Genomic DNA, 12,581 nt, shown 5'->3' with positions numbered 1-12,581 from the left:
AAGGCTCTCTAGTGCGCCTAAAGTCGTTTTCCAGTGCTTTGTTGACGTTATATCAGGTCTAGCGCGTTAATGTTTTATAGGGGGGGGTGCTGGAAATCGGTGTCTCCATAACGACCTATCTAAATAGCCTTACCTACACCTGGTAAAAAGTTAGCACGACGTACACGCCTACTGCTCTGTCTCCGTGCCGCAGCTGCTTGCTGAAGCGCTCTCTCAACCAGCGCTCACGACAGACACAAACCTCCGGCCCTCTCTTCCACTCACTTAGTAACAGCCTGCTCACTGCCTGACAGTCAACAGCAGCACGTAACAGTTAAATATATATTTTTTGACTGGAATATTTTTTCATCTACCTGACACAGTGGCTAGCGGACCAAAAAAGTACATTTAGGCCCTAATGTTAACATTGTCCATGTATTACAATGAGTTAAAAATATCCTGTTGTGTTTACAGTCACTTACTGGCATCTAGTTACCTGTAAGTTATTGTAAAAAAAAAAAACAGTACATTACTGTGACGTTTACAGTAATGTATAGCAATGTTTCTTTGGAATGTACAGTAACATACTCTACTTATTTTAATTGCTTTACATTGACTTACAGTCAACTGGCTGCCAGTAAGTTACCATAAAAAAAAAAGAATGACAGTGTACTCATAACCTTTCACGTCCCTCTTTTCCTTGAGGACAAAAATGCTTGTATACCTTTACTATACAATTCCTTAAATTAATATTGTATTATATTCTATTTGAAAGATCTAATTGTAGCAAGCCTGGTTGGTCCCTGATGTTTCTGCGCTTGCCATTTCCATTGCTGTCATTGTCAAGCCAAACATGTTCGGTATGAAACATTCATATGGAGCTGACAAGAGAGCAAAAGCAGACAGGCACCCAGGCTACCTTGGGACTAGCCAGACTCTGGAAATTACAAAGAAACTGCACAATGTCTCTCTGACAGTGTAAGAGGATAAGATAAGGATATTATACCCATGACCAGTGTGTTAAGGACCCATGACCACTGTGTTAAGGACCCATGACCACTGTGTTAAGGACCCATGACCACTGTGTTAAGGACCCATGACCACTGTGTTAAGGACCCAGACCCATGACCACTGTGTTAAGGACCCATGACCACTGTGTTAAGGACCCATGACCAGTGTGTTAAGGACCCAGACCCATGACCACTGTGTTAAGGACCCATGACCACTGTGTTAAGGACCCATGACCACTGTGTTAAGGACCCATGACCACTGTGTTAAGGACCCATGACCACTGTGTTAAGGACCCATGACCACTGTGTTAAGGACCCATGACCACTGTGTTAAGGACCCATGACCACTGTGTTAAGGACCCATGACCACTGTGTTAAGGACCCATGACCACTGTGTTAAGGACCCATGACCACTGTGTTAAGGACCCATGACCACTGTGTTAAGGACCCATGACCACTGTGTTAAGGACCCAGACCCATGACCACTGTGTTAAGGACCCAGACCCATGACCACTGTGTTAAGGACCCATGACCACTGTGTTAAGGACCCATGACCACTGTGTTAAGGACCCATGACCACTGTGTTAAGGACCCAGACCCATGACCACTGTGTTAAGGACCCAGACCCATGACCACTGTGTTAAGGACCCATGACCACTGTGTTAAGGACCCGTGACCACTGTGTTATGGACCCATGACCACTGTGTTATGGACCCAGAGCCATGACCACTGTCTTAAGGACCCAGACCCATGACCACTGTGTTAAGGACCCGTGACCAATGTGTTAAGGACCCATGACCACTGTGTTAAGGACCCATGACCACTGTGTTAAGGACCCATGACCATGGCCAGTGTGTTAAGGACCCATGACCAGTGTGTTAAGGACCCATGACCACTGTGTTAAGGACCCATGACCACTGTGTTAAGGACCCATGACCACTGTGTTAAGGACCCATGACCACTGTGTTAAGGACCCATGACCAGTGTGTTAAGGACCCATGACCACTGTGTTAAGGACCCATGACCACTGTGTTAAGGACCCATGACCACTGTGTTAAGGACCCATGACCAGTGTGTTAAGGACCCATGACCACTGTGTTAAGGACCCAAACCCATGACCACTGTGTTAAGGACCCATGACCACTGTGTTAAGGACCCATGACCACTGTGTTAAGGACCCATGACCACTGTGTTAAGGACCCATGACCACTGTGTTAAGGACCCATGACCACTGTGTTAAGGACCCATGACCACTGTGTTAAGGACCCAAACCCATGACCACTGTGTTAAGGACCCATGACCACTGTGTTAAGGACCCATGACCACTGTGTTAAGGACCCATGACCACTGTGTTAAGGACCCATGACCACTGTGTTACCACTGTGTTAAGGACCCCATGACCACTGTGTTAAGGACCCATGACCACTGTGTTAAGGACCCATGACCACTGTGTTAAGGACCCATGACCACTGTGTTAAGGACCCATGACCACTGTGTTAAGGACCCATGACCACTGTGTTAAGGACCCATGACCACTGTGTTAAGGACCCATGACCACTGTGTTATGGACCCATGACCACTGTGTTATGGACCCATGACCACTGTGTTAAGGACCCATGACCACTGTGTTATGGACCCATGACCACTGTGTTAAGGACCCAGACCCATGACCACTGTGTTATGGACCCATGACCACTGTGTTATGGACCCATGACCACTGTGTTATGGACCCATGACCAATGTGTTAATGACAGTGGCGCATAGCCCTTTCCTGCAGTCAAATGACCTAGTGGCCTCATGGTTGGACTGTTACTAATATTTTTCATAATCCCATAATTAATTTAAAAAAATGTTTTTTTTTTAAATAACACAGAAAATGTTTCTATGTCAAACAGTTGTGTTATATTGCAGACTTCTATAATGTAATATAAAGTGTACTATTGCGTAGTAAAGTCGAAATTAAATACATTCAACTCTATATGTGTACAGGTGTCTTCTTTATTTAAGCCCATAACCACGTGTGTGAGGTGTACACTTTTGTTTCCAATTAGATTTCTTTAAAACTACCAAGAAACACACTGTGTAACCCTGATTTATCCCACCGCAGTAAAAGGTTAAATTGATTTTGTATGATCTATTCTATTTTCCAGATTTAATTGTAGCATAAGTGCCATTAAACAACATTGGTCATGAGCTATCCCTGTGTTACATGGGTCAAACTTGTGACAAGACATGCTGAAATGTTTTTATTTTGTTCAAAGGGGATGCTAGAGCAACTCTGCTTCTGCAACAGACGCTTTTTTTTCAAACCAGTTTGGCTAAATCACCTATTTGCATCAAAGAGATCTAGTCCTGTAAAAATGTAAAATGACCCCAGGCTACACTTTCAGTGACACGGATGAGAAATCCTTCCACAACTGCTGAGTCGACATGATTTACTACGAGTGTGTCAACATCAATCTTCATCTGGGATGTCCCGCTGTTATAACTAATAAACCTGAAACCTTCCTTAGAGCAACAGTATAGTTATAACAGACCAGTTTAATGATTGTCTCTGAGTCCATCCATTAATCACAAACTAACATTACCTGCTCAAACAATTCATTTTTTTTTCCTGTATTAATGCTTATTATTTTTTTTGCAATTTCTTCTCTCACTTTTACAGACAGTATGGATACTGGAAAACCAAGTATTTTCTCAGGTTAAAGGAACATTCAAAATAAAACGTTTGAAGTGTTTTCTTAACAATATATATGAATCATACACTGTTTGTTTCCGTAGTTGTAGTTTCAATGTTCAAGTCATTGTTTATAGTTCTTCTTGATTTGTCAATAACATCCAGTTGTCCAAACTGACAAGTAGTGGTCCTGTCAAATACAACTGTCTGCAACTTAAATGAAAAAATACAACTAAGATACATTCCAATGTGCCCCAAAAAAGTAGATTTCCTCAAAAAACACTGATTCAAAGCGTTTTAATTTCCACGATTAACTGAACGGCACTAGATGCAAAATGTACAGTCTTTGGTGGAAAAGGGAGAAGAAGAAAAAGAAGGTGTTTTTTCTGTCACAGTTTGGAGACAGTCAGTAAAGACTTCCTGAGGTCCTTGGCCTCCCCGGCCGTCCTGACTCTGTCATAACCCAGGACAACCATGGAGTGATGACAGTAGTCCTCCACCTGTTTGATCTGCTGGATGCTGAGCACTGTTCTCCATGCGCTGGCAGCCTGAGTGGCGTTCCTGGAGGACACTATGAATGGCTTGGAGGACGAACTAGACCCGCCTGTCATGTTCAGAGCAAACGACTCAATGTCGTGGTTGGTGGTGAGGTTGACGAAGCTGTAGATGTTCCTCAGGATCTTCACAGGGTTCTCCACCAGGTCCTCGTAGCGCACGGCCATGTACTTCCCTTTGAGCCAACTGGGAGGGTTTAAGGCCGTCCTCAGGGTCCGCGAGGTGCGGTCACAGATCACCTCCATGGCTCCGATGGAGTGGTAGTCCGAGCCGTCCTTCTTGTTGGCTTTGTGGTTGGGGTCGACGAAGGGGATCCTGCGGAGCTTAGGGTCCCTGCTGCGGACCACCTGCAGGTTCTCCCGGATCAGCCCGTGTCGGGACTTGATCCTGGAGTTGGCCACGGCCCGGGGGTCCCTGACCAGGTGAACTACCTTCACGTCCAGTGACGGGTCCTCCATGAGGGGGGCTAGAACGTTCACGTCCAGGATACGCACCCCTTTAATAACGATAGTGCTGTACTTGAGGCACTCCTCCTCCAGTAGTCTAAGGCTTTGAGGGGGACACTTTTTACACACCTTGTCGTCCACCATCCCCACCACCTCTTTCCTGTAGGCGGAGCACAGAGGGTAGGAGCACACCACCTTATTCAGGGAGGCCCCAAAGAGTCCTAGGGAGGTAAAGTTCTTTCCACCTGGGCTGTTGTACAGCTGGAACACAGAGAGATCACAGCGGTATAAAGAGCTGAGCATGTCCCTGGCTGCTCCTTGCAAAGACACAGCGTCTCCCGGGTACAGCTTCTGCCAAATGTGCCACATGGGTTCATACAGGAAGAACACTTCAGGATGTTGGTTAAACAGCTCCCCGAAAAAGGAGGACCCAGACCTCCATGTGGTCAGAACATAGACCAACTGTCTCTTCTTAGCCAGATAGGGTCTGTAGAGGAACCGGATGTCTGACCTGCCTTGATAGGAAGCGCTCCTCATCTGGTGATTGCACTGCTGGGGCACTTTAGTCCATTTGTAATTGGCCAAGTTCAGCATGGTCAGCACTAGCAGCAAGAAATAGGCTATAAACAACACAATCCGCTTTCTGCGTAGCACCTTCATCACGATGCCGGGCTGAGCTATTATCTTTGTATGGTTCCTGTGCGTTCTGAGCTTTCTCCCGTAGCCAGCATCATTCTCCCAAGGCGCTGTCAACTTCAGTTGTCGATGGTAATGTTTCCCTCTCATCTGTAACCTAGGAGTGAGTGGCTCTGACCACTGGGCGAAAACTTATTACATTTACAATAGGCAAAGATATATGGTTATTGAATATCTCTGGTGGGAATTGGTACTCGAATCAAATGTTAAATCATTTTCACTGGGCATAGACGTTAATTCAACGTGTACTACACCTTGGTTCAACGTAATTTCATTTAAATTACATGGAAACAACGTTGATTCAACTAGTGTGCGTCCAGTGGGTTAGGAAACACATATTCGATATCCCAATCCAATTCGCAATCCAAAATAAGATAACACAGCCCTGCTTTTACTGCAGTGCGCAAGCCTCTTCACATGAAAGAACGATGCCATGAACATGTTTCCATTGCGGGTATTACAGTGCTTATTGCGGTTGGCCTGCCATCAAAAACAAAAATAGTATCCCTTCATTCAAACAATGTATGCCCTCCTTGACAACATTCAGCGTAGGCATCTATCTATGCGCAGTTAAAAACTGATTCGCCACAGTATGGATGGAGCCTGTAGGTCCACTGAACAGCAGCACACAAGTACTAGCCTACGTTAGTAATTACGTTCTCGGGCTTCTTCTTGGTTCCTTTTGCCAAACGTACCCTAGTATATCCAGAGGGGCAGTCTAATCGTCCAAATATATTTCCTTTCTTCCTGATGTGCCGTAGTTTGTATATGTAACTAATTGAAACTGGACTGATTCAATCAGAGCCTACAGAAAGAAAGACCCTCCCACCCCCAGACGCCATTGGAGCGTGATAGGATATTTGGGTTAGCGAGTCGCGCCCTTGGCTCTTCCGCACGTCTGTCAAAAACGCACCGCTCTGGAGACGCCTACATTTGAAAACAATGGGCGCGTTCGAGCGTATCACCTTTACCAATGTCTGTCACCGCCTTTGAAAGTGTATACAACTTGTCCGACTTGCGACGACATGTCGACTGCATGACATTTACAACAACATTGTGATCAATGGTCATGAACGTTCTACTACGGTCGACTGGAAATCTCGGCAGTTGCTTCTCAACAACTGCAACTTGAAGTACGAACCAAAGCATTGTGGGAGACAACGTTTTTTATTTTTTTTTGGAAGCAAAATACACGACATGCTCATACACGGTTGATGTCGCCACCTATGATTGGTTATTGTCAATGCATGTTTACTTTACTTTACATAGGTCTACATCTGATCCAGATTTCTAACAGAAATAAATTATATATCTTACTTGCGACAAAATATAGCTAATATTTTTTATCTAAATGTTACTGTGATTGTTATTGTTGATACCATACTGTGTTGTGATGTTGTGTTGTGTTGCTACCATGTTGTGTTGTCATGTGTTGCTACCATGCTGTGTTGTCATGTGTTGCTGTGGTTGTCTTTAGGTCTCTCTTTATGTAGAGTTCTAGTGTCTCGTTTGTCCTGATGTGCGTTTTGTCCTATATTTGTATTGAATTAATGTTTTATTTTGAATCCCAGCCCCCGTCCCCCACAGGAGGCCTTTTGCTTTCTGGTCGGCAGTCATTGTAAATAATAATCGTTTTTTAACTGACTTGCCTAGTTAAAAATAACGCATCAATAAAGGTCAAATACATAATGTTGTGTCTCGTGTTATATCCTACAATTTATTTTGTCTGTTTTATTGGTGTCACCTAATTCTAATTTGTTGATGGTCTATTCAGTGTGAATATACATACTACAGGCTACATACACATGGTCTATTCAGTGTGAATATACATACTACAGGCTACACATGGTCTATTCAGTGTGAATATACATACTACAGGCTACACATGGGCTATTCAGTGTGAATATACATACTACAGGCTACACATGGTCTATTCAGTGTGAATATACATACTACAGGCTACACATGGTCTATTCAGTGTGAATATACATACTACAGGCTACACATGGTCTATTCAGTGTGAATATACATACTACAGGCTACACATGGTCTATTCAGTGTGAATATACATACTACAGGCTACACATGGTCTATTCAGTGTGAATATACATACTACAGGCTACACATGGTCTATTCAGTGTGAATATACATACTACAGGCTACACATGGTCTATTCAGTGTGAATATACATACTACAGGCTACACATGGGCTATTCAGTGTGAATATACATACTACAGGCTAGACATGGTCTATTCAGTGTGAATATACATACTACAGGCTACACATGGTCTATTCAGTGTGAATATACATACTACAGGCTACACATGGTCTATTCAGTGTGAATATACATACTACAGGCTACACATGGTCTATTCAGTGTGAATATACATACTACAGGCTACACATGGTCTATGCAGTGTGAATATACATACTACAGGCTACACATGGGCTATTCAGTGTGAATATACATACTACAGGCTACACATGGTCTATTCAGTGTGAATATACATACTACAGGCTACACATGGTTTATTCAGTGTGAATATACATACTACAGGCTACACATGGGCTATTCAGTGTGAATATACATACTACAGGCTACACATGGTCTATTCAGTGTGAATATACATACTACAGGCTACACATGGTCTATTCAGTGTGAATATACATACTACAGGCTAGACATGGTCTATTCAGTGTGAATATACATACTACAGGCTACACATGGTCTATTCAGTGTGAATATACATACTACAGGCTACACATGGTCTATTCAGTGTGAATATACATACTACAGGCTACACATGGTCTATTCAGTGTGAATATACATACTACAGGCTACACATGGTCTATTCAGTGTGAATATACATACTACAGGCTACACATGGTCTATTCAGTGTGAATATACATACTACAGGCTAGACATGGGCTATTCAGTGTGAATATACATACTACAGGCTACACATGGTCTATTCAGTGTGAATATACATACTACAGGCTACACATGGTCTATTCAGTGTGAATATACATACTACAGGCTACACATGGTCTATTCAGTGTGAATATACATACTACAGGCTACACATGGTCTATTGTAGGGGATTACTACACTGGCAATTTTAGAAGCTTAATCTGTGACCGGAAACCGGCCCTTAATGAGCAAGTACCCCAGACACCAGTGGTGGGGTCAATACTAAGTACAGTTGACCTCTTTGCATATTGTTTACAGAGTAACTTATATACATGTACATGTAGTATAATCGTTTTTTTTTTTTTGCACAGTGACTGTTTTGTTCTTCATGTGAATTAATCTAATTCCGTTATTTACATGCTTACTGGCAAAGGCAACATAAAGGTTGAGAATGTAAGGAAATACACTGCGATTTGTAGTGACGCTGATGTGAAATCAGTTACCATACAGTAAGAGCCTTTGTGGACTTTGGCTCCGGAGTGGCGCAGCAGGCTGTATCATAACCGGCCGTGATTGGGCGGCGCACAATTTGCCCAGGATGTGCCTCCCCCGATTTTAGTTGTGTTACCACTCAAAGGTACCCAAAATCTCACAGCAATGGTCGAGAATCATGCCGTTGTAATATAAATGGAAGGGCTTCTGGTCTCCCCTCTGCCAGTGTAAGAGCGTTGTCTTGACACAGCTCCAGTCCATTCAATTATAGACTTGCTTAGCGCACTGTTATGCAACTATTAGTACAAATCTGTTACATTGTTTCTGTAAAAAAAACGGCTAGCTGGAGCTCGTCTGAGCTTTCGGCTGTGAATGCCCTCACCCGCTAGCCTGCTCACCTGCTGATAGTTCAGATTGTGACTCGCTACAGGCTGTCCGGATAGAACAAGTCAGACGTGCCCACAACCAGAGTTGTATTTGCTCTTGGTCAGTACCGCACATATAGTGATCTTTGTGATACATAGGAATGGATTTGTGGTTCTCCTCAGGTAAGATACATATGACAGTATTAATATAGTTGCACAAGCAATAGGAATATATAACATGAATGAAAAGGATATTCACATAGCAGCATATACACAACAACACAAACATATGTATTGTATTTAAATATATCTTTGGAGAGAGAGAGAGAGAAAATAATTACTATTGACGGGCCAGATTTATGGCCCACTCTCCCCCGACAGGTGGAGATCTTGTCTTATCTGCCCTGGTGACAGCAGGCCGTAAATTATTCTGCACATGCTTGAGCACCAAGAAGGGTCTCTGAAACTTCTATTAAGTTCTAGAACTCGCCATGGCATAGCACTTGCACGAACTATGAACGCGCAGTGGTTGCATGTGCATCAACTACATGCCATACAATTACAATCTCTAAACGAACATATTGATGCATAAATAATCATGCAATTAAGGCAATGCTGGCATAGACAATACAAACAATATGCAGATGTCTGAAATATATACAAACATTAGATGCATGTTACAAACGGGTAGTGATGGAAAATGTACCCAATTGTCACACTTGAGTAAAAGGTGATACCTCAAGTAAAAGTGAAAGACACCCAGTAAAATACTACTTGAGTAAGTCTAAAAGTATTTATTTTAAATGCACTTAGGGGTGCGTTCGTAAATTAACTCTGGCTATCTACTCTCGTCTGTGTATCAGAGCGCAGAATAAATTATGAATTTACAAACGCGCAACCACTGGTGATTATGGCCAGTGTCAGTAAACGTAGGGGAAAAAACGTAATTAAAATTGTTGCCAGCAGCACAGCAACGTACACCAACGCTCTAGACAACATGAAAACAGACTAACCACTTCTGCTAGGGCGAGTAAAATAGTCAGAGTAAGGTATCTCATTTGTGTCTGGAAGTAGCTAGCAAGCTAGCCAATTTAGCCAGGGTACTTGACTGCCGTCGTGAGGTCAGAACGCTCGGATCAACTCCAGTCCTCGACCAGAGCGTCCAGTGTGCGCTCTGAACGCTGCTAGAGCGAAACGCTCTGAATTTATGAATGGACAACCTGACAACAAATTGACAATCTGAGAATTTAAGAACTCCCAGAGCGCACCCTGAGTGCACTCTGACACTCCAGGCTGCAGTTAACCCAGTGGTTAGAGAGTTGGGTCAGTACCGAAAGGTTGCTGGGTCGAATCCCTGAGCTGACAAGGAAACACATCTGTCGTCCTGCCCCTGAGCGAAGGCAGTTAACCCACTCTTCTCTGGGTGACGTGGATGTCGGTTATGGCAGCCCCACCCCGCACCTCTCTGATTCAGAGGTGTTGGGTTAAATGCAGAGGATGCATTCAGTTGTACTGACTAGGTATCCTGATTTGCCAACATCTGAAAAGTAATTGCAAAAATATACTTAACTTTCAAAAGTATACATCATCTCAAATTCCTGATATTAAACAAACCACACTGCACAATTATCTTGTTTTTTAAATTTTATGGATGGACAGGGGCACACTCAAACACTTAGACATAATTTACAAACAAAGCATTTGTGTTTAGTGAGTCCACCAGATCAGAGGCAGCAGTTATGAACAGAGATGTTCTCTGTTTAGTGAGTCCTCCAGATCAGAGGCAGTAGGGATGACCAGAGATGTTCTCTGTTTAGTGAGTCCTCCAGATCAGAGATAGTAGGGAGGACCAGAGATGTTCTCTGTTTAGTGAGTCCTCCAGATCAGAGATAGTAGGGATGACCAGAGATGTTCTCTGTTTAGTGAGTCCTCCAGATCAGAGGCAGTAGGGATGACCAGAGATGTTCTCTGTTTAGTGAGTCCTCCAGATCAGAGATAGTAGGGAGGACCAGAGATGTTCTCTGTTTAGTGAGTCCTCCAGATCAGAGATAGTAGGGATGACCAGAGATGTTCTCTTTCATTAGTGATTCCTCAAGATCAGAGATAGTAGGGATGACCAGAGATGTTCTCTTTCATTAGTGAGTCCACCAGATCAGAGATAGTAGGGAGGACCAGAGATGTTCTCTTTCATTAGTGCCTAAATTTGACAATGTCCCTGTCCTATTAAACATTCACAATGTAACGAGTACTTTTGGTTATCAGGGGAAATGTAACGAGTACTTTTGGTTATCAGGGGAAATGTGACGAGTACTTTAGGTTATCAGGGGAAATGTGACGAGTACTTTTGGTTATCAGGGGAAATGTAACGAGTACTTTTGGTTATCAGGGGAAATGTGACGAGTACTTTTGGTTATCAGGGGAAATGTGACGAGTACTTTTGGTTATCAGGGGAAATGTAACGAGTACTTTTGGTTATCAGGGGAAATGTGACGAGTACTTTTGGTTATCAGGGGAAATGTAACGAGTACTTTTGGTTATCAGGGGAAATGTAACGAGTACTTTTGGTTATCAGGGGAAATGTAACGAGTACTTTTGGTTATCAGGGGAAATGTGACGAGTACTTTTGGTTATCAGGGGAAATGTTGGAGTATAAAGTGCATTCTTTTCTTTAGGAATGTAGTGGAGTAAAAGTTGTCAAATATATAAATAGTAAAGTAAAGTACAGATGCCCCCAAAAAAACACATAAGTAGTACTTTTAAGTATTTTTACTTACAGTGATGCGGTTGATGACGTTTAAGATGAGGAAGGACGATTTATTTTTCTCATGAGCATGTCCTTATTTCTATTACAGCATATTGGATGACAGTCATTCATATTCCATTCACCCAGTTCAATGTAACATCGATAGGTTTAGATTACTACATGATACTCTAATTTGCATTCTGACACTCCTAATTGGTGGAAACCAGGAGGCTGTGATAGACACCTGAAAAGGGGAGAAATCACCCTAACTGGACTGAAGGTCAGGTGCACATGCATGGTCTTTTTTAAAAACAGTTTCAAAGTTACATTGCTTCTTATCAAGTATGTGTGGCACTATTTTCCAAAACAGATGTTTTGTTTCAATTTGATTTTGGGGGGTTATTGTCAGAGAGAACAGACAATAGTCAGTCAATGTTCATTCAATGTCAGTCATTCATAATATAACATCATGTGTCTCTCTACCATGTCTGTCTTTCCTTCTAATTTAAGTAATCGATAGCTCCCATGACATACATTTGTTTTGCCCACAGTCTCAAAAGGTTACTCTAGACGCGGTTTAACGGTAGGCAATAAGCAGTTCCCGTTGAGAGCCGGTCAACCCGCTACGTGAACAACCAATCCTGACCTGTCCTTTCTCTCACCAGGCAAATTGGATGCATGTGTGTGCACCATAAATCATAGCCCA

At 42.9% G+C, this 12,581-nt stretch overlaps 1 protein-coding gene across 1 annotated transcript; it reads right to left on the bottom strand.

Annotated features, from left to right (window-relative positions):
* Positions 1 to 3,222: 3,222 nt before the first annotated feature.
* Positions 3,223 to 6,539, bottom strand: LOC118369556 (carbohydrate sulfotransferase 2-like). Its single transcript, XM_035754048.2, has one exon. The coding sequence runs from the start codon at positions 5,451 to 5,453 to the stop codon at positions 4,056 to 4,058; it is 1,398 nt and encodes a 465-aa protein (XP_035609941.1). The 5' UTR covers positions 5,454 to 6,539; the 3' UTR covers positions 3,223 to 4,055.
* Positions 6,540 to 12,581: the final 6,042 nt, after the last annotated feature.

The sequence above is a fragment of the Oncorhynchus keta genome, chromosome 4, assembly GCF_023373465.1.
Source record: "Oncorhynchus keta strain PuntledgeMale-10-30-2019 chromosome 4, Oket_V2, whole genome shotgun sequence".
In the NCBI taxonomy this organism is placed as follows: domain Eukaryota; kingdom Metazoa; phylum Chordata; class Actinopteri; order Salmoniformes; family Salmonidae; genus Oncorhynchus; species Oncorhynchus keta.
The sequence above is the reverse complement of the archived record's forward strand: the minus strand, read 5'-3'. Positions and strand labels throughout refer to the sequence as shown.

What these genes read in the sequence shown, in the direction of transcription:
- LOC118369556 (XM_035754048.2), bottom strand. Translation starts at nt 5,453, where the DNA reads ATGAGAGGGAAACATTACCATCGACAACTGAAGTTGACAGCGCCTTGG.